At 45.7% G+C, this 25415-nt stretch overlaps 1 protein-coding gene across 2 annotated transcripts in view; it reads right to left on the bottom strand.

Annotated features, from left to right (window-relative positions):
- Positions 1-22603, bottom strand: part of GNAO1 (G protein subunit alpha o1) — a 148584-nt gene extending 125981 nt beyond the window's left edge. Inside the window, exons 1-2 of one of the 2 annotated variants that reach the window (XM_030512213.1) lie at positions 21499-22603; positions 21367-21409 (exon numbers count right to left, since the gene is read on the bottom strand). In XM_030512213.1, the coding sequence (XP_030368073.1) occupies positions 21367-21409; positions 21499-21616 (161 nt within the window). In that variant the 5' untranslated portion in view covers positions 21617-22603. The remainder of the gene's footprint in view (positions 1-21366; positions 21410-21498) is intronic. The other variant, XM_030512214.1, reaches the window with a different exon arrangement.
- Positions 22604-25415: the final 2812 nt, after the last annotated feature.

Genomic DNA, 25415 nt, shown 5'->3' with positions numbered 1-25415 from the left:
TCCAGCAGAACCCTGAGTTAATAATCACTGTAATAGAACTGTTTTGCTTCCTTACTAACTTCCACTGCATGGTTCTCCATGGAGGACAGACTTCCTCCATCACTATGAACTTCCATAATCTGACTACTGCTAGTCAGAAGTGTGAAGAAGAATGTTTTCTCTGTCTCAGGTGCACAGCACGCGGGGCAGCCAACTTGTCAAGTAGAGACATCATTTTGTTGAAGTGAGCGGGGAGAGTGATGCACACTGCAAATCCTACAGTGTGTCAAACAGCTGAAACCCCATTAAAAGCTGGAATTCGGTTTGGAAGCTGTGTAATTCCTTTGAATTTTCTAGGAAGGGCTATGGGAAATGTAATGATGGTGAAGGGGCGGAATTTGCCTATTTCTTCCGCGATTCGCCTCGGTGCAGAGCATGCAGCACCTGCAGCTTGGGGCTGACCCGGTATGTTTATCTCAACCCATCAAACCACCTCTTGCCATGTGCTCAGATCTTCCAGCCCAATTTAGTGGTGGCTCTGTTGCTCCAAGTGGAACAAATGTCACTGTCGTGTTTCGCTTGGTCTCCTGCTGCTGCTTTGTTTTATTTTGAGTCCTGCTGCCTGTCAGGGAAGAAGTATGATCCTGATTTTGTGAGGTTCAAATGAGGAATTTCACTTTTAAGCTCAACGGCCCACTGCCAAATGGTTAATGACCTTTTTTTATGGGTATCCTGGAAAATTGAATCGTTCTCTCAAAGATAGATCTTCAGGGCTTTTTTTGCTCTGCTTAAGCCAGCATGTATCGATTGCTGTCCTCAAGTTGGCTAGGCAGTATGGGCACTGAGGGTGTGATGTCCCCACTATGCCCTGTGCTAGCAAACCACAGTTCCCTGTAAGCAAACCCTCCGTCTGAAGGCAGCACAGAGGCAAATCATTCCACTGATAGAAACCTTGGCCTCTAAAAAGCATCAAAAAGCACACACTGTTTTGCATTAATGTGATATATTTGTTGTGCTGATCAGTGCTTAAAACAACACATCCTTGGCTAGGTGTGCAGAAACACACAACATCTGCAGAACAGGAGTGCGGCAGAACTCTACCTGCTCAGAGGAAATTTTGTTAGCCTGACACAATCTCAGAATAGTTAAACAGGGCAAAACAACGTGTATTTGTGCTCCAGTCCTGATGATGTTTATTTGCTAGGACAAATATAGCTGAGGGTAGTAACTTATCAATGCTTGCTTTATTTCAAGAGCAAATTGCTACCATGGAACCAGACACTTGATGTTTCCCTGCTATCGCCCAACAAAGAGAGCTCGCTTTACTAACTCGGCTAATGACCAGCAATGTCACCTCACATGGATTAGGAAAATAAAAAGAACAAAAGGTTCAGAATGAAAAATAACAATTTCCTTTGCTTGCTTTTGTGATCAAACAGTGGGGAATTCGCAGCAGAAAACTGCCTTGAAGTAATCATAATAACAGCGAAAATAAATTGCAAGGTCTTGGTTCTATTAAGCTTTACTGAGCTTGAAAACCCTCAAGTTTGGCTGCTGGAAAGTGTATGAGGATTCATTCAAAAGTCAATAATCAGCAGAGAGGGATTAGTGCCTTCCAATAACTGCTCTAAGTACAAAGACTCAAGCAACATCCATTGTATTATCCCTTTATACTGGCTCATGGCCCCAAGTTCCACATGTACCATGTTTATTATGGCAACAAAGCAAATTTGTCCAGAGAAATGCCAATGAATAATGCAAAGCACCTTTGGATAAAATCTTCCTTGGCGCTTCATTAATTTGCTGAGCGGCTGGACTCCAACCTGGCTTCTCCTGGAGTGTCGAATATGCTCTGTCCTGCAGAGCCTGACTGCATCTCCATGCCTGCAGCTGGCTCCTGCATGCAGGACTGCACACTGGCACACTTCTAGCCCTTGGGACAGACTCCCCTGCCCATTCCTGGAGTGACCAAAGGAGCCCTCACACCTCAACTAGGCTGGGCATGCTGAGGATGCATCCAGTTTGTTCTGGGCAGGCATTAAAAAACCGTGTTATTCTCCTTCCCCAACTGTGATAAGAGCTATGCTCCACCATGTTCTGCAGCACCCACAGACTGATGTACTTAAGAGATTCATAACGTAAGAAATCAACTGGAAATGGAAAGTTCAATATCAGATGAAACTGGTTTGTGTATCTGTGAGATGGCATACTTATCTACTAGGTTTCCACGGATGTCAAGCACTGACCAATTATCTCAGCACAAAACTACAGATCATATGTTCTCTTATTTCGAGTTTGAAGTCACACTTCCCTCCTGGTCAGCAAACAGCATTTTACTGCTATTCTTTATGGCCACATGACTAAATATTCTGCCCCTTTTGCTTTCCTGTTGACATGTTTCTAGGATAAAAAAAAAGATAAGTAAGAGCAATTTGCATGCTTATGTATTCTCCCCTCCATGCAAGAAATTATTTATAGCAGAACCTTTTAGCTGAAGAACTCAGAACACTTGGTGAACTGGTTGGTGAGTCTCCTGGCCCTCTGAATCTTTACCATAGCAGCTACCCTAACAAGACAGCAACCTGAATTTAGTCTTGAGCACAAACAACGCATGTGCCAAACCCTACTCTGAAGCATCATGCAGGCTTGCAGAGCACATTTGGTCCTGAGGGCTGATCTGCAGACTGGTCTAGAGCAGAGTCTGAGATTTGCGCCTCTTGATTCACCTGTGGGTTTATATTTCCAAACTGAAGACTTTTCTGGGATAATCCAGCCCCTGAAAAATGCTCCCTTTGGGCCAAGTTGGGATGATTATATGACGAATCTGTCAATTGAGGCTAGGTTAACACTTCCCTGACACCAGAGAGAAAATCTCCTCCTGGTTTCCACACCTACACTGCTGCTGGTTCAGTGCTTAACGCCCAAACCGGAAGTCTGATTTTTCTCACTTTTTAAGTGAGTTCACTATATACTGTTCTCTGCTCCAAAGTGCTCCCATAGTTTGTCCTGTGTCATATGGTATCTCTCAGGGGGCAGCATGTGTGCAGTGTGTAGGCTCTAGGAAGATAGGAGGCTACTACATAGGCTGGCTTCCACTTCAGCGCAAATGTGTCACCAGGGTTGTTACAAAGGGTTACATTATGAAGAAGAGGCCACAGTGTTTTGCTGCAGCTTTGGTGTAAGCCAGCAAGCAGCAGCCCTTTTTGAGTGGGTGTAGTGCAATCTTGAAACCACTTTATGCTGCCTACCAGAGCAGCGGGGGCCATTTGTGGTCTGCAAATGGACTGGAGAAACCCACTGAACTAAAGCAACCCGTAGCAGATGGTATCTCTATATGAGAAGTTTGTTATGCGTCTCAGGGAAGGGGCTTTATGGAGATCCCTAAGCTTGAAAAATATGAGTCCCTCTGGTTCTATCCCTGGATTTTTACGTTAGAAAAGGCACAGAGTTTGGGAAAGACAGGGAGAGCCTAGGGTCCACCTTACACACACCAAAGAGATGAAGACTAAAAGAAAAGACAAGCCCAACAAAGACGCTTGCTGAAAAGCCAACTATATCAACAAACCCCAGTTACTGCAGCTTGGTGACTATGCTGCCCAGTGACTCCTGTTCAATAAAGGGCTGATTCTCCTCCCTTTTGGAAAACAATGTGTTCCACACAGAGAAATAAATAACAGCCCCTCACCAAGCCCCTGGCAGTGTCAGGGGATGTCAGGCTCTGCTCGGCAGCTAACAAAGGCATCAGCATGCAGCCAATCTCCTCCTGCCATCTCAGGCTGCCCTTGTTGCGCTGAATGAAATTTTTTTCTCCTAATGGAAATGAAGAAAACCTCCAGTGCAGATAATCCTCCATTATAATGGCAGTACATTTAGGACAGGGGCCAAGCAATGTAAAGAACAAGCCAAATCTCTTTCACTTAAAGTCTGGCCTGAATGTGATAATGTAATGACTTTGGTCTGGATGTTTCAAATGCCATTCACTGGGATCGACTTAGCATATAGATGATATCAGCTAAAATAATTGAGAACAAGGAATTAAACAGATAGCATCAGCTGACTCCTCCTTCCCAACAAAGCCGGTATCCTTTTCCAAGTGATCTAGGAGACCGCTTGGTCTAAACATGGGCCAGTCCAACCCAGCAGGCACCCTTTCATCTCTGTTCCCCTTTGCTTTCTGTGGAAGGATCAACAACATCCCTCTTAACCACAGGCAGAAGACCCAGGGATCCTCTTCGCAAGCCAAAGTTCCTAACTATCTTGTGCCTAACCTTTTTCTGGCCACTGCTGATCCCACTTCGTGCTCAGAACCTGATTGAAAGTCCACTGAAGTCCTTGGGAAGATGCACATTCATGTTCTGAATCAAGCCGATAACACTATGATTTTCTTCTAGTGATGTAGGCTTCCAAAAGCATGTCAGCCCTGGCTGTTGTTTAGCTTCCTAGTATCTGCCAGAGCTAACTATTATTTCCGTTTTACAGAAATAAAACACAGCTCAAACCCTGATACTACTTGCAAGCTTAAAATGGCCTTCAATTACTATTTAGCAGGCTTTTAAATGGGATTGTGGTGATACCCCAAAAGAAGCAAAATACTTACGGGAGAAATTAAGCTATTGGAATAACTTGTTATAGTGAACATGCTACTTGTACAGCTGGCAAAGAGCAAAATAAAGCTGAAATAAATTGATGATCACCACTTTCTGGAGGAATTACAGTTTATCTTGAGAGAGAAAAGACCATTCAGGTTCTCTGCTACAACAGCTTATGACACCGAGCATTTGCACACCTCTCCCACAAAACAGGAAACGAGAAGCAACCAGAACAACCACAACGGATCACTTCCAATATCCCATACCACAGTAAACTGAGGGCAGAGGTAAGATGAGTGCAAAATGCTGCCATTCTGATTTTAATACAGCCAATTAATATTGTTCTGATGGCTACTCAGGTTGGAAAGCAACAGGGATTATGTTCATTGTCCATGTCAAGTTTTCCAGCTGACCAATAAACTCAGTCCTTTAGGAAAAAAATCTCGGACATTGGACAAGCTTTGGAATGGTTACAAGCCCAAGATCTATTGTTCTGGTTCAATATGCTACAAGCCCTAGGCATATCATAACAGAAGATCCTTATTTGAATGTTTTATCTTCCCGATCATCCAATTTAGCTCCTTCCAGGGTGGTCATTCACTGTTGCCTTCTTCATTTGCTAGGTTTAGAGATGAAATCCAGACTTGTTAGCAGCCTTGCGCAGGGTGTCAATGCTAGTTCAAATTCTCCTTGTCTTCTGTTTAATTGAATTTTCATTTGTATCTTCTCAGCTGTTTCCGCTCAGAGGCCTTTTCCCCTCTTGCCCCCCTTTTCTCCACTCATCCATGTAGTTCATACAAGCATTTCTGGCAAGCACCAGCTTCAGATACAGCGAGTTCTTGGGCTGCTTCTACTTTTAGAAAACCACCAAGAGGCCAAATAACACCCATGCTTGCTCTGTGAAGCTTGAAGACAGCTTTTCAGAAAGACCAGTCTTTTTATTAACTCTACTGCTTTCTCTGGATCACGTGTAAGACAGGAAGGACTGCAGAGCTATACATTTGTCAGTGCAGAGGACAAAGAGGCACATGTGGGTCTGCAGTCACTGTTTTGCTAGGTCAGCCTAAGCCAGCCCAAAAGCTATCTTGAGCTCCTGGCTGGCCAGGACTCAAAATGCAGCCTAGCCATAAGCTCTCTACTAAAAATTCATTTGCCATGAGTGTAATCTTTCTTTCGGCTTTGAGTTTGCTTTGTTTGACATGGTCTATTACAAATTCACTGAGACGCAACCAACGAAACCTTCTGCTGTGAACTGGTATGGCTTCCTCCAACCACTTCCTTCCATTGTCGGGACTCAAAAACTCCTGACTGTGATTCCAGCCTCTCTCACACTGGAAATGTTCAATACGGGAAAAGAAAAGCCCCACTGACTTCTCCATCCAAAGTTTGGTTAAAAGGCCAGGAAAGATACAGTTTAGAACAGAGATTCACCAGTTCTTATTTCTACTCCAGCAACTGATATTCTTAAGAGCTTTTCTGTTCAGACATGTGATTAGGAGAAGCAAGAGGAAATTTAAGACAAAAATTTCAGGCTACCGGAGGAAGTTCTTTAATGTGAAATCTATTTGCACTTAGGAGTGCTGTAAAACTGTGAAAATATCAATGTCTTTAGGTCATTCACAAGTAAATCACATAGAACATTGAGGAATATGTGATCAAGAAGAGTTCTGCATTAGGACAGAGCTGGACAAAATGACCTTTCCATGGTCTACTCCATTACTGACTAGTACAATTTCTGCTTTTAATTCATTATTCTGAAGCTGTTTACCATTTTGTCCATGACAAGGGCAACTTCCATTAATCAGTCCTTGGACCTGGAATTCCTGGCTTTTTATCAGAGGAAACCAAATTTCTCATTTGAATATTCACCTTTCTTGCTGTCATACACGGCACTTGATCCATCACTGAAAAGTTAACATTGCCTTTGAAAGTGATGCTCTGTCAATCTGACACAACCTGAGAGACATTCTGAGTATGTTTTGCTACTAAGTGAAGACTACAGCGCTTCAGTCATTAATAATTAAGAGTGCCTTTGCTATTGGGTATAAGATCTGCCTCTTCCTGTGTACATTCACATTTATTTTTACACTCCTCACACTGCTGTTGGATACAAACTTTGGGCAAATGGTCCAGTGTCTCTCCACTTACAGTCAGGTCCATTATTCATGATAACTTATATTAAGGAGGTCTTCTAGGAGAGAACAGATCAGAGATTGGAGAAGGCTTGCCTGTAACTGAAGCTGAGTTGCAACAGTTTCTCTCCCTTTCCTATGTGCTTTAGTGTTAGTTATGGAAGGATGTATTTTAAGAAAGGAAAAGCTTATGGTATCATTTTGTCTTTTAGCTGCAGAGTTTTAGGTCCTGCTTCTGCAGCCCCACTTAGGGAATGAGTCTTCAAGACTTACCATGAAAAGGGGACTTGCTAGGATCTCTCTTGCTGCTGGCACTCTCTTTTTGTCACATACTACCATGCACATCCTAACACTGTAAGTGAGGTGTTGCTATTTCTCCTGCCAGCCTTTGCCCTTCATCACAGCTCTGATCCACTGATTCTTGGCACTTGCTTTGAGCAAGGTTCACATAAAGGTGTCAGTGTCCCGTCCGCGCACTGTTGTATCAAGCTGTTGTTAGTCTTCTGGAGGACTGCTTAGGAAAGAACCTTGTTTTGTTATCCAGAGCCTGAACTTGATCATGATTCCTCGTTTGACTCTTTCTTCTAAAGATTGAGCTCTGCCTCTTGTCTGCATTTTACTGTCTGCACTAAGTTCTTGTCTTGGCTAGTGGTGCCAAACATCTGCCAGGCTGACCATTTCTGCTTGTTTATAACGGATGTTACAAGTCAACAAAATGAGTATTTGGGGCCTCAATTTCCACTGCGTCAGGAGACAATGCAGGAACTTATCTGAAGCTGGAAGGCCACTGGCGCAAAAGGTGATGGGAGAGGTGGGTTGTTCAAATTCAGAAGCAAGTAGGGCTTCAGAAAACACTAAACACTCTGGTGTGTTTTTCTGTTATTTCCTAAGTTACTTAACACAGAGCGTCTTCTGGGGAAAAAAGCTCATTGTGTGAAAGCTTCTTTTAAGCAAAAGGAGAAACACAGCACTTACAGAGGAAAGGGAGATGAGGCAGGCTCCTTCTGGAGCTTTTGTGAGGCTACTAATGTGACAAGTGTCTTTCACAGGAAAGACTTTCTAATCTGGTTTACTTACAGTAAGAGCACAAAAGGTGTCTTACTGGCTGTGAAGGCTGTGAACTGGTGAGCCCTGGTGAAGCAAGGAGGGAATTGGGATAGCTCATTGACTGAATGGGGCACGGGGTGAAGATGGTGATCCTGTACGCAGTGCTCTTCCCTTTAAAAGGGCAGCAGAGATGTATGCAAACCACCTCGGGCACCACTGTTACGCTAACTACAGCACCACCAGGCTTTTCATGCAGGCTTCAAAATCTGCTCTCAAAATGGAATCTGAAAATGCTGTTCACCAGTTGTGTATTCAGGATTCTGCAGCATTTTGGCAACCCAGTGGAGGGAAGTTACCTTATAAATTACAAAGACTGTGTCTAAGGCTGAGGGGAACTAAAAGAGAAAAGTCTATAAAGCTCAGGAGAACTTAAGCTTGTTACAAAACCAGAGAGATCATTCTAGTGTGAAGCAAACTTGAGCTTTGCATTAAAAATGTAAACGTGATTGAAAATGCATAACCAGATTAAATAGATTTGACCTCTACAAGCATGAAAGATTGTCTAAATACACTGAAACAGCAACAAATGGTTACACTTTCCTTTCACTGCGTTGTCAATCACAGAAATTTATTTAAAAGAACACAGAAATTTCAAGCCAGTGAAAGATTTCCATTTCTTTTACATGCACTAATAGGATAAAATAAGGCTCGTTTGGGAAAAAAACCCACCTGCCATTTAAACGCGTAAAGGTACAGAAAGACTTTTGAAAACTGCTTTTCGAAGTCTTTGAATGTGACTGATTTACCCTCAAAAATTAAGCTCCAACACACAGAACTAGCCAGGAGTGATTGAATCTTTCAGTACAATCTCACATCTCAACCTTCAGTACATTGCTGCCTTATGGGAGCACTTGTTGGACATTTCTTTCTGGGTTTTTTTTGTGGGGGCTTGGGTTATGTTAACCCAGATCAGTGCCAGAGTCTGGTTCACTACACTGGTTCACATCCCCACACAAGTGTCACCTTACTACCACAGCTGAGCAGGGACAGGCAGAGGTGACTTAAACCCACAGCACCAACAAAAAGAGATGTTAATCAAACCCCAGCTTAGGATTTTAGAAGGTTGCCTGTGAAATGCTGCATGGAATAAATCAAAGAAAACTACACCCAGAAGCAAAGAAACAAACCAAAGTGGTGTGAAGGGGAATTGAAAACAGTAACCGAATTTTCACAGCTAAGCTTCGCTCTTTATGCATTCTAAGGGAAAACTCTGGCAATGCTGTGCAGCATTGTCCCCCAGGTTTCCAAATAAAGGCATAGTTCTTTAGTTAAAACAGATGTTAGGAACATTGAATAAGGAGACTAATTTGGCTTTTCTTGTCATCGAATCATTGGATAACTTGGGTTAGAGGTCACTGCCCTAAGCAGAGCTACTGTCTTAGGTAGGTCAGGTTGCACAGGTTCTTGTCGCATTGGTTTTGAAAATCTCTCTATGCATCTCTAAGGAGTGTCTGGCTTCGTCTTACCTCTTTTGGTGTTGGAACACAGCAGTGAGATCTCCCTCAGCTTCTCCTCTCCAGCTCTCTCAGCCTTCCTTCAGTTAATCAGTGCACCAGCCCCAACACCGTGGTGGCCCCAGTTTACCAGGGATTTACCCCTTGGTTTAGGAGATCCAAAACTCAACACTGCATTTCAGGTGCAGCTTTGTGTCTACCAAAGCAGTGGGGAACAGGCAAGATTTAGTCCCAACTGATTTCATACCACCTCATTTCTTGAATTCATTAAATACATATATAAAATGCTACAGTTAAACCTGCACTTCCTAAAACCAGACAGTATTTTTTTCTTCTCCTGATACAAGTAACATGGAAAATAACTGTAACTTGAAATAAATTTAAGAGCTGAGAGCACCTGAGGCAAAAAGGAAATGAGGCTGGCAAGAAAAGGGCTACAATAATCTTTTTTTTTTTTTCTGATCTCTATTTTTCAAGAGGTGTATGAAACAGAATGAATATTTGGACAAAGCTTGGATACACGGAGTGACAATAAAATTGAGTGACAATCAGCACAAGCAGAGATGATGCGATCTGATCAACACAGCTTAGGTGTATGCAAACCGATTTGTGTGCAATAACCCAGTTCTGCTCAATCCCATTAATGTTGATGTGCACATTATTAGAAAACTCAATTGTTCTGGGGTTTGGGATCTGAGCGTGAATGAAACATGAGCTATGGCTAAGTTGGGACTTAGCTACATACAGATTAGCAGCATCTCCAATTTGGCAGAACTACAAGTCCTGTGCCCCTGCTGTCAGCAGTTCTGGGTTGTACAGTTGTTACTGTCTTGAAATCAGACAGCTGTAGGGCTCTGCACTCCCGAACACTGACAGTGGGGAGCTAAGCACAGAGCAGGTCATCAGGACGACCAGGAAAAGCATTCTGCTGGAGGAGAGTTCTCCTGGAGAACAGACAGAGCAGGGTGTGTTGGGGAGCTTCAGACAGACTCTGCGCTGCATGGGCTTGTGCCCCAGTTAATGAGGGAGCCAATAAAAACATTGTGATCTTTGTTATTTTTTAAATCTCAGCATATTTATCCAGTTACTGTGGAATTTAAATGCACCACTTTGCCTGGGTTTGTATCACTCTTATGGACACTTTGTAAGAAGTCTTTTCCACTTTTTACTGGAAACTCTACAAACCTATTTCAAAGTCCTATGCAGGAGAACATAAAAAACTCTGAATATCTATTTATGGCAGAAGGCCTCAGCTATTTGAGTGATCACAGACGGGCAAAGTAGTACAATTTGATCTCACTGATGAGAACTAAAAGTTCCAGTGTAATAATTCAATGCTGACGCTCTGTCATGTAGGAAAAACTTTAAAATATGAATTAAAATAGGCTTATTTCTTGAAAGGGTTGGTAAAAAGAAGTACATAAATACTAAAGTAGATAAAGAAAACCTAAACTCTGAACTATTTAGTGAACTATATGAAAATTACTGATTTCTAATTCTTTATCACTAAACGACTCTCTCTGGATATTTCTATCCTCTTCACCTGTTTTTTGTTGTTGCTTACTTTTTATAATTAGCAATGGTGAACGACACCAGTATCTCCATGGAACATACCAAGATTTAGATTCACTCTCAGTACCAGGATCCCCCAGTGCCAATGCTATCTTTCACCTCTTCTGCATATCCCACCTCACTGCAGAGGTAAGACCTGCCCGGTCCCAGCAACATGCTTGCAGTGAGATTCCTATCAAGCACAAGGCTGCTGGCAGGATGGGGGTCTTGGGATCCCTTCCTCTTTTCCAAGGTGACCCTGATGCCATCAGTCAGTGCTGGAGAAATGCTGACCCTTGAGCTGGGATTTGGCATAGAGCTCTCCTGTTCCTCCTTACCAGTGTTTCACGAGGGCTCAGAGCATGCAGAGGTATGCAGGTAACAAATCACATGGACAATCAGCTCACCTATCTACTGTTCAACTTAACCATCTGAAATGTACACACTGAGCATCATCAGGTTTTCTGCTGAAGAACTGGCTGGGCAGCATCCACCTTGAAAGTAAGAGTTGATAGAGCACTGTGGGGGTTTTGCCAAACTGTAAATCAGGAGAACATAAATTTATCGTAGAGCTGAATTGAGGAAAACAAGGTCATGCTACTAGGAGCTTTCTGCTTTATTAACTAAACATCTTCTCATTCATGTGGAAAAATTTGCCCAATTTGGCTAAATAATTAATCACCGAAGGGTGACTGCTGGTTAATGAACAGTATGATGATGTTCTGAGGTGTATGTTCATCACAGCAGTTTTCTTTCCTCCCAGTGATTTGTGCTTGTGTTACTGAGAATGTGATGGACAAGGCTCTGAGATGTCTGCAGTGGGGATACGCACATTATGGTGGTAAATATCTGCCCATTTTAGAACTTGTGCACTTCACCCACCGGCCAACAAGTGACTTATTTCTCATCCTTACAAGGGCTATGTGGGAAGAGCTCTATTTGGCCAGTGGAAAGAGCTGATTTAGCTGCAAGAAGCTATAACCACCCCTGTAATACTCTTTCGCACTGCTTGTAAATGTGAAGAGGTTGGGAGTAAATAAGAACAGATTCCCAAAACATGGTGAAGCAAAAACTCAGTTCTGTACTACTGAAGTAGCCAACCTGACTTTGTTATATTTAAAACTCATTATGAGGATGGTACGTCTCTCCTCATTATAAAGATGGTACGTAGCTGAAGCCAAGCAGAAACCTCCATGAAGTGGAGGAGCATGTGCTCCGTCATGGCCAGCCGCGGAGGAGCACGAGAAAAGATGACGAATTCACATAGGCTTAGCTATTGAGGTCTCAAATTAGGGCATGCAGATCCACATTGTGGTGCCCTGGAAGTGATTTGAAAATCTCATCATGAACTCTGGAGAGACTCAGAACTGGCCTGCACCAGTTCCACAAAAAACTCATACAGACATGGTGTTATTACATTGAGAGCTATCAAAACAACATAACTCCACCACCTTTGCAGTAAAGGCAGAAGCTGGATTACAGCAATGCCCACACTACCAAGGTGGTGAGGAATAGGGCTGTAATGAATAAGGAGCACTGTAGTAGCAGAGAGGAATCATCATTACATCACTGTCAGCTACCATATACCCAGCTCCAGAAACCTAGCCATAAAACCTATCATTTGTAACCTCGATTATTCTGCCTAACATCCATTTTGTGCACTCAGCCTTTCCTATGCACTTTTGTTTAATGCTTTAAAATTGGAGCTACTAACGCCAATCACCTCTAACAGCAAGAGGATAAACCACCACCTTCTGCTAGGAGGTAGCATATGCTTTCATTATTTAAGTGATACTTTTCCTCAATACAGACCTGTTCTTTTCTTGTCCTCTTCTGTAGCAATTCCCAGCTGATCTAGAAATGCTCCAAGTCTTGTAACAGACTATTAACGGTGTGTACAAGTTGCTGTTGATGATGCTCTTGTAGACAAGAGCATTTAATGCAAGTCTGAAATTGCTGGAGAGTCTCAAAGTATGTTGAGTCACTGCTCTGCCTTTCACACCGTTTCAAGCAGTGGGGGGTTATGTTTCGGAGGAGGGATGTGCAGAGAGGTGAAACATCCATTCCCAGCCCTCCTGCCAAGGTGCTAACACTGGGGTGATGAATTCTCTGAGTAGGGTATTTCTGGAGTAGGGAGTTCTTCTGGACCAGTCAAAGCCTGCTGAACTCCCCTCCGCTCACTAAAGCAGGCCCTGGAGGCATCCTTCATGGCCTCCCGACGTGAAACACATACCCCTGAATTTCTACACAAAGCATGCTGCCACAAGGCAAAAAGAAGAAAATCCCTTTCCTAGTTATTAAACCCTGTATTTCCTACCAGTGTTGGATCCTGCCTCTGCCAAAACCTGCTCCCAGTTTTTCCTGAACTCCACAATCCTACACAGAGTCCACCAGCACCTTTAGGCTTTCTCAGAGAACAGAGACTAGCACCTCAATTCACTTACTAGCATCGGCATCTGACAGCCTTTCCCCAAAGCAACTCCTGCAACATTAACCAGCAGAATTTCATAGAATGGCTTGAGTTGGAAGGGACCTTAAACCTTATCTAGTTCCAAGCCCCTGCCATAGGCAGGGACACCTTCCACTAGATGGGTTGCTCCAAGCCCTGTCCAACCTGGCCTTGAACACTGCCAGGGATGGGGCAGCCAACAGCTTCTCTGGGCAGCTTGTGCCAGCGCCTCAACACCCCCACAGGAAAGAACTTCTTCCTCATGTCTAATCTAACCTCTGTCAATTTTAACCCATTCCCCCTTGTCCTGTCCCTACACGCCTTTTTAAAAAGTCCCTCTCCAGATTTCTTGTAGGCTCCCTTTAGGTATTGGAAGACTGTTATACAAAGTTTCTGTTGGAAGATTGCACAAGTTATCCTGTATCAAATAGAACACATGCTAAATTGCCTTTGGCTCTGGAGGACACAAAATCCCACAGGATGGCCTGGTTGGGGAGAGGAAGGTTAGTAACAGCCAGAGCCCAAACTCATTAAGTTGTGGGGGGACCCCACATTACCCACACCTCTTTATTCTCTGAAGCTACTGTACATACTTCTGGTTTTATACTCCAGTGAAAGGTCTTCTGATGAAATTACATAATTTTTGGTGACCAAGCAGAGCAAGGCTTGCCCAAGAATAAAAAAAACCAAAGCAATTTCAGCTCTGGCAAGCCTTCTCTTTCCATGTCAAAAATACTATTGATTAGCAATTTGCAAACAGGCATGAGTCAGCTTACTACAGTTTCCTGGGCTCCCGTCTGAGAGAGCACTCCTCAGTTGTTTCTCAATTAACTTGAAAGCTAGGGGGGGTAAGCATTTTTATTGGTAAGATAAGAAATGAGTCCATCAAGAGTTTTATTCTATTATCGCAATAAGCACACAATGATGAAGCTTTGGATTAAAGGACTTTTTTCTCCCTTTTGCTGAGCAATAGAAAACCATTAGTTCCTTTGCTTTGTGACATCCAGTAGCATTTTTCAGCCTTTTGCATTTTCTGATTTTAGGCAGAATCCTAACAGCATCTTACAATCAGGACAGTAATCCCCCAACCACCCTGATTCTGCCATTTGCACAAATGGTCTTAAAAATAAAATGAGAATGATTCAATTAATAGTTTAGGGGGATTTTTACATTAGGCAGAGCATTTCTTCAGCATCAGGAAAATCGTGGCCAAAAAAAAAAAAAAAAAATCTTTAGTATTTCCCTCTAAGAAGAAAATGAAAGAATTTTTGAGGCGAGAAAAATGGCCTTATGTTTGACATGCCAATACTTTTTCAAATGGGATTTCCAGACCTATTTGTTTCCTGGTTTTGTTTTTGTGAATGAAACTCATCCATTTCCAGGATTGCACCAAGTACCACACAGACATTTGAAATTCATCAGATCTCATAAAAACTACACACTGAAGAGTCATCACCTTCAGTTTGAGAAGAACTTGGCCCAAAGTCTGATGAGGACAAGGAGAGGATTTTGGGTCAATAGCACTCAAATTGATTTGAAATAAGTGAGGTTGCTGGTTTCAATCTTGCTAATGAAAAAAATAACCAAGCTTCAAAAATAACCAAGCAATTGAGATGCATTTGGTTTCTTTGTCTTCATTTGGGCTGTTTTTTGCTCCTGATTCTTGAGTCCTTAGTCTAGAAAAAGGACATTTTTTCTCTTAAGTGAGGAGAGCTGGAAGTTTTCTTTTGAAAACAAAACCAAGAACTAAGCAAAGAAGCCCCGAGAACAGAGCCTGCCCAGTCATCACGCGAGTCCAGGCTCCACAGAAGCAATTTCAGGCTCTGCAGGAAACCACAAATCTCAGGAGATTTGCAATTGCACCAGGAAGAGTGACAAGACTCCTAAATAGCCTGGCCACCTGAATTTGAGAAGGTTTTGCCAGTTCTCTTCTGCCAGAGCTTGTCTTCGCACTCTCATAATGACTAAAGAACCAAATTCTGTCTTCTGCACTCAGGGTTTGACCATGGACTTCACAGTATAGGTCCTTCTGTGCACTGCGAACTGCTGCTGGCTCGTATGAAAAGCTTTTTATTTTCCTCCCAGCTTGAGCAGGAGGTGAATGAGCCCAGAACTGTGCAAAATTGAGCTCTTAGACCCTGCACTTGCATCAGGCTTTCTGGCTGCAAATCCACCAGCTTCAACTCTCATTTGTGTTTTGTATCTTGCAAATCCAGGAGAAACCCATGGAGCTTGACACTTACAGGGGTAGGCTGTAACTCTGCAAAGTGGTTGGAGAAAACTAACTCTACCACAGAGAGCAAATTATGAGTCTGTAAGACATTGTTATTGATTGCCTGGCTCTTACTCTCCAAGTGACCAGCAACCTGCTCCTGCCTTGGCTAGCAGTGAAGCATTTCTTCATTCCACCCCTTCTCTTGACCAGACCAAGCAGCAGAGCCAACAGAATGCCTCTACCTCCATTATTTGTCTCTTTTTCATCCCTTCCCCATTTTTATTATCTTCCCCATATTCCCCAGGTAAGCATACTGGAGAACTCACATCAGATACGAAGTTGTAGTCCAGACAGATGGGAAAAGGAAGAAGAAAACCACCACCTTTTATCATTCATTATGTCTCAGCCTTATGTCTCTTACAACTTCTGGGTTAGCCAAGCCATAAACCAAAACAGAGACCTACTTACATTTGTGCAGCAGATTTGTCTCTTTCCTCAGAGCTCATTAATAGAACTGCTTTGATCTCATTAGGCTGCTAAAACATTTCCAACAGGACTAGATGTGTCATGTCAGAATATGACAGGCAAATTTCTTTCAAGGTTTTGAAACTAGGTTGAAAGAAAAGCTATGCAGTTCACTGTTGTCACTGAAAGATATTTTTACTTTTATGAGTCCCTAAAACAAGAAACAAATTAAGAACTGTCAAGGAAAAAGAAAAACCTGAACCCAAAATGTATTCCATCTTGCCTGCTAATATTGTTACTGCTTTTCCCTGAAACCCCTCACAGTCTAGTAATAAGAACTTTAAGTATAAAAGAATGAACTATGGTTGTTAATGTTTTGGCTTATAAGCACAATTAATAATCCAAAAGGAAGGAAATAAGTGCTGAAAACATGATTTCCCTTTGCAACTACAAGCCAAAACGCACAGCCTCACTGTTCTCTCCTCACAGCTCATATTCTTCCTGGTTCAGAGGCAACCACCCTGCACTGTTACACTGCAGGGCGTGGAACATGGCACCCACAGCATCCAGGGCTGCAGCTCCTTCCCCTGCTTATTGAAATCCAGTTCAAACACTGCCAGGATCTGCCTGTCGTTGGGCTTTAAGTCACAGGAATCCTGGAAAACAGAGCAGGAGACAAGTAAGGATGGGGATGGTTTACCTGACCTGATGCTCTAGTGAGGTTCGTGCCTCTGGGCTGCCAGTGGTCAAAGAGTTCTTGGACAGGAGCAAGAGCCAAATGGCACCGAAAAGCTACTCTGAGGAGTGGGACAGGCCGTGAAGACACATTTGGCATTTCTGTTCCCAGGAACTCACTGTGGAGCAGCCTCACGCTATAAGCCCCTGTGAGGTGAGGTATTCCCAGGGGAAGGGGCTCTAAATATGAAATCATTACAGCTTTGAGACACAAGACATGCATCAAAGAGCACTCGAGTGGGTGTGCACAACACATAGTTTGGTTTCAATGGCATTTACCATCAAATTGCTGAGATGGGCTGTAAAACCAGTGGGCGGGGACTGCTTCTCACTCTGGAGAAGTTCATTAGATTATAAGTAATTCAGTTACACAGAGAGCAAGCAGAGCCTGGGGCTGTTTTGAGGGGCTGTTTGAAAAAGGTCAGAACAATATATCAGATGGCTAATGGGACTGATGGCTTTTGGGGAGCAGATAGTAGATATTTAGAGATAGGCATCGTACACTGGCGTATTTTTCTCCTGATTGAATATTCCCATCTTTCTTACACATAACATAAAAACATTTTGCCAAAAAATGGCCCAGCAAAGAAGCGTATCAACTGATGTACCGCCTGCATTGCTGGTGAAGTGAGACATGGCTACTTCGGAGGACATGCAGGGCTGGAAGCTCCGGCATCTTGTGAAAGGGAGCCAGACCAGCTCTCTGCTCTCAGCTCAGCAGGGGACAGAAGCTGCTGCTTCTGCAGAGGCAAAATCCCAAACTAAACCCCAAACCCCAAGATTTTTCCTGTGGGCAACTGAAGGCATGTTTACTCCTGAATACCACCACCATCACTAACCCCTTGTTTGGGAAGGTGAAGTACTGCCGCGACTCACCCTCCCGAACTGCTGTTGCTGCATAGGTAGCAGGATCTTGTTTTTGAAGCCATGGCAGCTAATTCAGCCTCTCTGTGTTAACCTGGTTAAACATTGAATTCCCTAGAAGCTTCATGCTGATGGCAATGGATGGTGTCCTCACTCAAGGAGTCCATCCCTCCTCACAACTGGACCACTGGACGTATTTAAGTATTCTGCTGAGCAGTAACAGATGGAGATATGCTTGGGCCTTTTGACGAACAAACAAGTTCGCTAGAGTTGAAATCCCCACAAAAATATCCTAGAAAAACAGCAGTCTTAACTCCATGCTACAAGCCAGGCATTCCAGAAAAGAAGGTCACATTCCAAATTCTGGTCATACTCCAAATTCTGCATGTGCTCAACATTTATTTGAAGATATAAGATCTAAAAAATATTGACATCCGTTGTGGTCCTACATCAAAGTTAATTTGCTGAGATGCAGTGGTGGGAATGAAAGACTAACTTCTCTCACCTGGTATCTCTCACCCTCTGGCTTGGTTCTTCAAAGGAAGCCCCACATTTCTTTCATTAAAGCTGTTTTTTAGTTTAAGCTGAGTGAAAACAGAATATGGTCACCGCCTGACTGTGAACACTGTGGCACAGTCTGAAGTCTCACTGGCTTGCGTGGCACAACCGCACCATTTGGGACTGTTCCGTTCACTAGGTTGGCCCTAACACTGCATTTTGAGGCATGGGTGAAATACCTGGGCGGCAGGACTGGTTGTGAAAAAACAACAAGCAACTTTATCAGCCAAGGATGGCATTTTGCTTAGCATCAAGGTCACTTTGACATCCTTAGCCCTTGACTACACTCACCTTGGCTGATTAGGTTTGCTTGTTGTTTTTTCACAACCAGTCCTGCCGCCCAGGTACTGTGTTGCCACTGTCTGAGATGTAAACGCTAACCTCCAGTTCCACCTCTCTGCTATTTACCAGTACCTCTTTCTTTGCTGGATAACGCCCCACTCACCAGCTGAAAGGTATCCAAATATTTCACTGAAACATCTTTAATTAATTTTACAAATCCTAATCCCCATCCTGGCTCAAATATACTCTCAAGTTATTGTAATTTCTACCTATCACTCCTCCCACTACCTAATATTTCAAGGATTAACCGGACAGTGCGTAACCTTTTCATAGTCCTAACAATGTCTGCTCTCTGTTCTTTTGTCTTAGCATTTTCTCATCTGCCTACAGATTCCTGTGCTTCTTGTGAAGGCAACACCAAGTGTGAAGTTGCTTTAGCCATTCATGAGGATGAGATTTATTATGTAGAAGCACACCAATAACACAGTATTAAAAAATAAAATAGCAGTCTCTTTCATCAAAATCTAATGAACATGTGATTTAATCTTTATTAAGAATTCATTAGGTTCTCAGCAAGCCTGTCTAGTGGATCCTAACCAGGTGAAATGCTAATGCCTACATTACATTTAAACTAATTTTCAGAAATGTTAATTTCCCCGAGTTGTTCCCTGCACATCCCTTTCTCCAGCGCCCGCGGCTGCGCCGTTCTCTCCAGGTGCCTGCTGCCATGCTCATAGCAACACCGCTGTCCCCACCCCAGCCTCCGCACACTTCACTGGAGTTTCCACACTGACGGATGCCTCCCAGTTGCCAACACTACACCTCTTCACCATAGCAGCCTCCTCAGCATTTTCAAGTCAGGTACAAAGCTGCAAGCCTAGCATGCGTTACTTAAAGACTGTTTCATGGAAAACATATATATATTTTTATATATAGAGATATATATATGAAAATATTACATATATATATTTTTTATATATATCTGGGTATATTTCAGTCTTCAATATACCAATCTAGTCCAGCAAACAGGTTATTATCTTGATGCAATTTGCATCAAGATAAAAAACAACAGCTCTGCTCTTTGGAAGACAAAAGTCACTGCACACTAATTGTGTAAGCCAGTATGCTCACCACCTGCCCTCCCACCTATGGGCTCCGTGTGTCTGCACTGCTATTGTGGTACCCACAGCCCTTCCTGTCCACCAAAACACATCGGCCACCATTCCAGCATGCTTCTGCAGAAGCAATTCCTAGAGATTAAATAATTTATTGGTGTTCATCTGCAGTAACAGCTCCTCTGATCCACCTTTCCCACACAAACAAGTGCAAACCAAACCCACCCTGCCCCAGCCCCAGATCAAACTGTCAGGGTGGACAGCCCCCTTTCAAATTGTGAAAGGGAAAGCTCGAAGCCTTTACACAAGTAGGGTGCACAGATGTGGGTGGGAAAAGCTGCACTGGAGATGAGCCTCCTCACTGCCAGACCTCCCAGCCCCGCAGTGCCTTGGGAAAAGCACTGCCTCAGGCAGGGATGATGGTTTAGCTCTCAGTCCACCCCTGAGGGCTAGACACGGCGGCCGCAGAATTAAGACGGAAATATCCGGGTCATCTGCTAAGCCACTCTGGCTGGAGAGCAGCCGGGATGAAGGCCCGCATCCATCATGCGCACGCACACTCACACTCACACTCATACTCTCACACTCACACACGCACACTCATTCACACACTCACACGCACACTCATTCACACACTCACACGCACACTCATTCACACACACGCACACCCAGGGCGGCTATGGGTGTGCAAGGCAACAGATTGCCGAGCGGCGACGAGCCCATTCGGCTATTTCCGAGCCCGTTCGGCCTCTCCCCGACCGCCTCCGAGTGCACTCCGAAGGCAGCCGAGCGCGGCGCTCGGCCCCCGCCGGGAGGAGCCGAGCGGTGCCGAAGCGGCCGAGTCGCCAGCAGTTCGAGTCCTTGCTGGGCGCTGTCCACCACGCGAACCGCCTGAAAGCCGCAGCCGCGCCGCGTCGGGACCGCCTCGGCCCCCCGCACAGGCACCGGCCGCCGGGACTGCAGAGGGCCGCCTGCATCCCGCTCCCTGCACCCCATCCACACCCAGCTCTGCTGCCTCCCCCCGCCTCACTCAGCAACCCCGCGGGGCCCCTCCCAGCCCCCGATCCCTCTGCCTCGCAAAGCATCCGCCGCTCCGCGCCTCTCCCCGGCTGAAGCCCAGACCCTGAACCAGCACTGAGGCTTGTCCCGTGATGGCGCCCGCCTCGGCCCAGCCCGTCATGTCTGTGTCGGTGCGAGGCCGTGGTGTTTCATTGTATTTTAATCAAAAAGAAGGAGGGGGAGCATAACGGTACCGCGGAAGCACCTCCACCCCTTCATCATCAGCCTTCCCCTGCGCTTGCCTTCTTACGGGATGCAGTGTTGAAAGAGATGGGGCGGTGGGGGCTCTTCACTGCTGTTTATTGCACTAATTAAACACAGGCAGAGCATGTGCAGGGCAGCTCTGGAAGCCACCTCGGGCACCAGAGCAGGGGTTGAGCGTGACGGGCGGCCATGCTCTAATTCAGAGGAGAGGCTGAAATCTCAGGAAAAGTGATGGGGATGCCTTGCTTTGAACCCGCAGAGGCGGCAGATAACACCCCGGCATTAAGCTGAACTGACAGCGCTTGGCTTCGCGGGGAGATCTGCGCGACCTCGCGAGCGGTTGCAGCGCACCTTCCCCTCCCCGAGCCGCAGGGCGAGGCCGCCGGGCGATACTTCAGCACCACATCGGCCCCGAACAGCAGCGGGAGCCGCGGTGCGGAGCCTTCCTCCGCCTTACGCCTTCCCGCCCTCGCGGTCCCCTCAGGTAAACATGGCGCCCGCGGCCCTCACTCACCTCAGCGAGCCCCCTCTCCCTTCTCCCTCCTATTACGGCCGTTTAACTTCTCCCCTTTATGGCCCCTCTCCCTCCCCGCTACCGCGGGACTTACTTCATTTGCTTCACGATGGTGCTTTTCCCCGACTCTCCGGCCCCTGTTGAAAGAGATGAAGGGGGGAATAAGCGCCGCGGAGGAGGCGGGTGAGGGGACGCAGGGTAGGGGAAGGGGCGACCGGGCTCTCACCGAGCAGGAGGAGTTTCACATCTTTGGCGGCGCTGATCCCGTCCTCCTTCAGGTTCTTCTCGATGGCCTTGCTCCGCTCCAGGGCGGCTCTTTCCTCGGCGCTCAAGGTACATCCCATGGCGGCGGCGAAAAATTTAAAAAATTAAATTAAAAATAAAAAAAAAAAGGGGGGGGGGGAAAAGGGGGAGAGAATGCAGCCCCCGCCGCCGCCTCGGCCGGCTCCCGCGGGCGGAGAGGAGGAGGAGGAGGCAGGGGCGAAGCCAGCTACCGGCGGGCGGGGGGCGAAGGAAAGAATTCAAGGAGATGGCCGTGAGCCTCCGGGCAGCGCAGCGCCTCAGCGGCGGGGCTCCCGGCTCCCTCGGCTGCCCCTCTTCCCGCGCCCGAGCGCTCAGTGCATCCAGCGGGGCTGCTGCGGGCACGGCGAGTTCTTCCCGGCCGGGAGGCGGAGGCGGAGGAGGAGGAGAAGGAGGCGGAGGAGGAGGAAGAGAAGGAAGAGAGTTCGCGGCGAAGGGAGGGTCCTTCCCTCTCCCGTGCTCTCCTCTCCTTGACGGGCGGCGGGGCTCTATCGGGCGGCGGCGGCGCGGCGCGGGCAGCGCTCGGCAGAGCCGAATGGAGGCGCGGGAGAGGCGGTGACAGGAGGGAGGGAGAAGGCGCGCCGCGGCTCCGCGCTCCCGCCGGCCTCGCCCGCTCCTATGACGCGCGCGGCTCGCGCATGCTCCCGGCCTCGGCCCAAGCCCCGGCCCCGTCGGTGGTCACCAGGGCCCGGTGTGAGCGAACACCCCAGGGAGGAGTGCGGGCCGGGCTGCACCCCCGGCACGGGGAGAGGCCGCGGCCTCGGTGCCCGGCTCCTCGCCTCAGGGGGGACGGAGGCCGTGACCCCAGCTCCTTGCCGTCCCCCGGGCCGCTGCCGCTGTCACCCGCACGGGAGAGGCCGTGACTCGGGCGGCTGCCTGGCGGTCACTCGGCGCCAAGCCCCTCAGCGCCTGGGGGTGGGGAGCCGGGCGAGTGGCAGGGTCCGGCTGCCGCGGTGTGCTTGTGCGGGCTTCGGGCTCCCCGGAGGCCCGGGGCTGCTCCTCATGCAGCTGAAACCAGTTCCATCAACACTTGTTGGATCAACACAAGCAAATGATGTGCTTGATGCCAGGGCATTGTGCTTCACCACCATTTTCGAGTATGTTTTCCATCAGTCTAATCAACGTGGGGCTGATGCTTTTTTTGTTGCAGTGCAATCACAGATCTCACCAGATGACCCTCTTGTCATAACCATTCCATGACATCCAACAATTATTTAGTGATTCTAGCAAGTTAAAATCCTGCAATTTCCCTGGCAGGTTTTGCCATTTCACAAGGTTGGAAACAGAGAAGAAAACAAATGTCAACAGGGAAAATGAAATAAATAAGACTTCATTTAAAATGCTTTCCTACTGGCCCAAACAAGTCAAGATACATTCAACCTTAATCCATAACATTGATTGATATGTGACAGTCTGACTATAAAAAGATCTAGACAAGAAAGAATGAAGTGTTGAGTGCAGCAAGGTAAAAAGCGTCAACCTGAAATGAGCAAATTCAAGGACCACTGTCTGGTGTACAGAAAGGACACCCGCCACTTCAACAAACAAGAAGTCTGGAAAGGGAGGTTTCATTATTAGGAAGTAGCTGTGAGAGGCGAGACAGTTTATTTTGCCTCTAAAGCCCACTCCACCTCCCTGCCAAAAAGCAAACATCTACAGGAGGCTTGACAGGACCATCCCTGTGTTGTGGGAAGGAAATGCTGGATCTAGGCTGCACCGGGATTGCTTTGCAGTGGCTTGGGGAAGGCAGTGGGTTGCTGTTTGTAGTGTTGAGTGTGGGTGACTGTGTGTTCACAATGTGTTTTTCACTTAGGACCTCTGTTCATTGCCTCCTCTGAGATCTTCTGGCCTGCTGTCCCGAGTTCTGCAGTTCCCACATGCAGGACCCTTCCTTTAGAGGTAGATACACGATTTCTAATAGCACTTCGCAAGTATTTTAAGAACGACTTCCCTGGCATTTTCCTTCCAGGCAAACATTGTCTCCTCCCAGCCCTGTTTCCCATCTTGCATTCCTCCCAGAACATGTTTTTCCCATTTTCCCTCCACACTTCTGAAATGAAGGGGAAAAACATGGCGTGCAGTTAATGAGGTAAAGAGAGTAAGCAGACAAAAAAAAGCAAAAAGGAACTAATAAATAATGTTACTGTATTCAGGGACCAGTAATATTTTCCACACATTTGTGAGCTAATAGGTACTGTATATTTGAATTTTGGGTAATTTATTTCTGGAAACTCAAGGGACTGAGGTGGACATGCAAGCCTACTGCATGTGTTCAGCAGAGAATAAAGGGGGATGGGAGCGGTCACAGAGCAGTTTCTGCTCTTTCATATTCGCACAAATCTCTTGTGTAAAATCAATAGGATCAGAATTTCAATCAATAAGTTTCATTTCAATGGTTCTAGCCAAAGGGCATTATGAAAAGTGCCATATAGGGAAAGCACAGTCAAGAAATCCAGAGGCAGTGTCCCCGTGAGATGGCTGCGTTTATTTCCCATCTTCTCCAGCAGTTTGCCAGCCTCAGAGTCATACTGGGATACTCTCCAAGGGTTTTACTAAGAGAATTAGACTTTTGTATCAGCCTCTGGCTACTCGTTATCTGACAAATTTGTAGCCTGCACCTTCTGCCATGGAGAAAATGATTTCTCTTCTTGAACAATGCGGAGCTCATACTCGTCCCTTTGTCCCGTGTACATCCCTGTCACTACACGAATATCTGCTGATTTCTTTCTTAAGGGAAAATCAGAAATGGAGAAGTCTTCTCCTTGCTTGCTCAGGTCTCAGGAAGATTCAGGGGAGCAGCTGTGAAGTTGAGCCATTTTTGAGTCATTTTTGTGCTGCTGCTAATTCAGCGGAGCTGATGGAAATGTTTCCTTTGAAATTTTCTTAGAGGAAAATTTCGGTTTTTGAAAAATCTGCTTATTCATGGCAGACAAATTTCAAGGACCTGAAAAGAAAAAAGCCTGCCTCCTGCCCCAAACGATCAAAATATGTACCAGCCTCCTTGGCTTTTGAGATAAATATGTAGGGTTTTGTTGCTGAAAATGATGCTTCCATTTCCCAGGAGCTGACAGAAGTCCTTATTTAATAAAAAGCGGTTGCTGGCAGTACCAACTTCAGATGAAAATAGGCTTCTTCCTCCCCCTGTCCCCTAAATGTGATGGAACCTCTCCATAAAAAGTAGGGAGGAGAAACTTTTTTCTGGCCATTCTTGCAATTAAACCATTTCACTCGAGGTGCATAAAGAATATGCTTGTTTCTGTTGGGACTGTTACCTCTACAATCCTAAGAGTCAGCAGTGTATTTTAAACGAAAGTCCTATTCTACTGTTTCTGATGTGTGCCTCAGCACAAACAGGCTTCTTTCTGCAATCAGTTTTCAACCATTCTGCTAGAAAAATTGATCAAATAGTTATTTCTGTAAGAAGTGAAGGATGGTAACAGAACTGACCAATGCCTTTAAAACAGACTGTCCCAAAGTTATGTTGTGGAGTAGATGATGACTTTGTGATCTCAGATGTGTTGTCTTTTTGCAGGTGATGGGTATCTCTGGGGACTGGGGAGAGATGCGCCCTCCAGCATATACTCACTGTCCCAGGCTCTGTCTACCTAGGTTGGGACTTTGTAGAGTGCTCTGGCTTTCTTCCTGTAATCATAGAATGGTTTGGGGTTTGGAAGGGACCTTTAAAGCTCATCCAGTTCCAACCCCCCTACCATGAGCTGGGACACCTTCAGCTAGACCAGGTTGCTCAGAACCCTGTCCAACCTGACCTTGAATTTTTCCAGGGATGGGGCATTTACCGCCTCTCTGGGCAACCTGGTCCAGTGTTTCACCACGCTCATTAAA

Source organism: Strigops habroptila, chromosome Z (genome assembly GCF_004027225.2).
Source record: "Strigops habroptila isolate Jane chromosome Z, bStrHab1.2.pri, whole genome shotgun sequence".
Taxonomy (NCBI): Eukaryota; Metazoa; Chordata; class Aves; order Psittaciformes; family Psittacidae; genus Strigops; species Strigops habroptila.
The sequence above is the reverse complement of the archived record's forward strand: the minus strand, read 5'-3'. Positions and strand labels throughout refer to the sequence as shown.